The sequence below is a fragment of the Austrofundulus limnaeus genome, unplaced genomic scaffold, assembly GCF_001266775.1.
Source record: "Austrofundulus limnaeus strain Quisiro unplaced genomic scaffold, Austrofundulus_limnaeus-1.0 Scaffold24, whole genome shotgun sequence".
Lineage (NCBI taxonomy): Eukaryota > Metazoa > Chordata > Actinopteri > Cyprinodontiformes > Rivulidae > Austrofundulus > Austrofundulus limnaeus.
The window spans coordinates 1,329,566-1,331,437 of record NW_013952426.1 but is presented as its reverse complement, the minus strand read 5'-3'; the positions used below and the strand labels follow the sequence as shown (position 1 = coordinate 1,331,437).

The window sequence follows — 1,872 nt, the reverse complement described above, 5'->3', positions numbered from 1 at the left end:
CATCATGACAATATGGACCAAAATCTCTGAGGAATGCTTCCAGCACCTTGTTGAATCTATGCCACGAAGAATTGAGGCAGTTCTGAAGGCAAAAGGGGTCCAACCCGTTACTAGCGTGGTGTACCTAATAAAGTGGCTGGTGAGTGTAAATGCATTCAAAGTTCAACACGTACTTTCAAACACTAGAATATTTCTACTAACTTTCTCTTTTCCTATAATCTCTTGCACATTCTAAAATGAGTCAACATTTAAACAGTAAAGTGTTTCAGTTTCTTCACACTTACTCAGACACCACATCCACACCCATCTTAGTCATGTAGTAGGTGCGTTTATACTGTCTGAACTCAGTCTCAAACAAATCGTCCTCCTCTTCCTCGTCATCGCCCTGCGCTTCTTTCTCTTCTCCCGTCAGTTTCTGAGCTGAGGTCAGGGCCATAAGATGAAGAGCAGGGTCCTTCACACATAAAACCATTAAAGTCAATAATCACAACTTATGTAAATCAGACTGAAACGATCAAAGAATGTTAATTTCTCTTAATCTACGCTTTTCCTACCTCTCTTCTTTTGTTGCCAGCTCCCTCCTCAGCTGCCAGCCCGGCCGACTCGTTCAGGTATTTGTTACCTACTTTACTCTCAAACCACTTCAAGTCCACAAACACCTCTCTGAAATGTTCCCGGTCAAACTAAAAGGATACAGAGCAGCAAAAAAAAAAAAGAATTAAAATCACATTTCATCAGATGTTACAGGTGTTTTTACAAAAAAGAGAAATTCATAAAAACAACTTCGTATTGTAGATTTTTGCTCTCACTCACAAATCATTCAAACTGTGTCTCACCTCAGAGAGTTTCTCCAGGTATTTCTCAAAGTTTCTGAGGTTTAAGTGGCCGTTTTCATTCAGATAACCTAAGTTTGAAAATGGAATTCAATTACAATCATTTCCTGTCTGTTATTTATGCTATAAAAACAGAACATATTATCATATTACAATGGCAGATGTGTACAAACAACCTGGAGAGAGAACTGAAAACAACTCTAGAGCACCGTTCCAACATCATGAGAAACTTCTGAACGTGCACCAAAAATATGATGCAACATCAGCTGCTTTTGTGCGTTTGAGTCTCACCTCCCAGACTTGGCAGCACACTGATGTAAGTCCTGTACAGCAGCGGCAAAGCATCATGATTAATGTGAAGATGAGGGAGGTGAGGGATGAAATCATTTCCTACAAGGAAGCCCATCAGGATCCAGTCGTCTATTATTCGCTCCAGGTCATAATCAGAGCCCAGGTGACTCTGGAAAACAGCCACAAACAGAATCAAAACAGAGATTACACGTACAGTTTGTAGAATGACTCGTTTGTGTTCATCACAGCCATATTGGTTGGCCAATATTGGCAAAGAAATTAATCACTATTAATTGTGGTATTTAGCCGATAATGATTAATATGACAATTAATCCCCTGGTGTCCCTGGACGCCTGCATGCCCGATTAAACCAATTTAATCACTCAAGTGGGAAAGATTTGCTCTTCATAAAAATCTGTTCCAGTTTGTGTTAAAAGTACAGACTTCAGGCTATACATCAATTTTTACATTGTACTGATAAATCAAGTAAAAACTGAGTTATGATAAATAAAATAACTTTTTTAAAATGTTTGTCATATTTGAAGCGGAGAGGAGCATCAAGCGGAAAGACTGGGGAAATCTCCAGTCAGTCTGCCTGGTGGCATTAATCGTATTAAACAAGTGCCAAAAAATAATCGATGAAAGTTTTTTGACGATTAATTGCACACGATATGATTTTGTTCAACCCTACCATATCAAAAACAAAGTTTAGGTTATTCTTAGATTTGCTTGCCTAAAACCTGAGCCC

At 38.8% G+C, this 1,872-nt stretch overlaps 1 protein-coding gene across 1 annotated transcript in view; it reads right to left on the bottom strand.

Moving 5' to 3' along the window:
* Positions 1-1,872, bottom strand: part of xrn1 (5'-3' exoribonuclease 1) — a gene marked incomplete in the record, with an annotated part of 31,327 nt that overhangs the window by 22,523 nt on the left and 6,932 nt on the right. Inside the window, 4 exon segments of the mRNA XM_014004457.1 lie at positions 285-454; positions 555-683; positions 837-904; positions 1,125-1,352. Coding sequence (XP_013859911.1) covers positions 285-454; positions 555-683; positions 837-904; positions 1,125-1,352 — 595 coding nt within the window.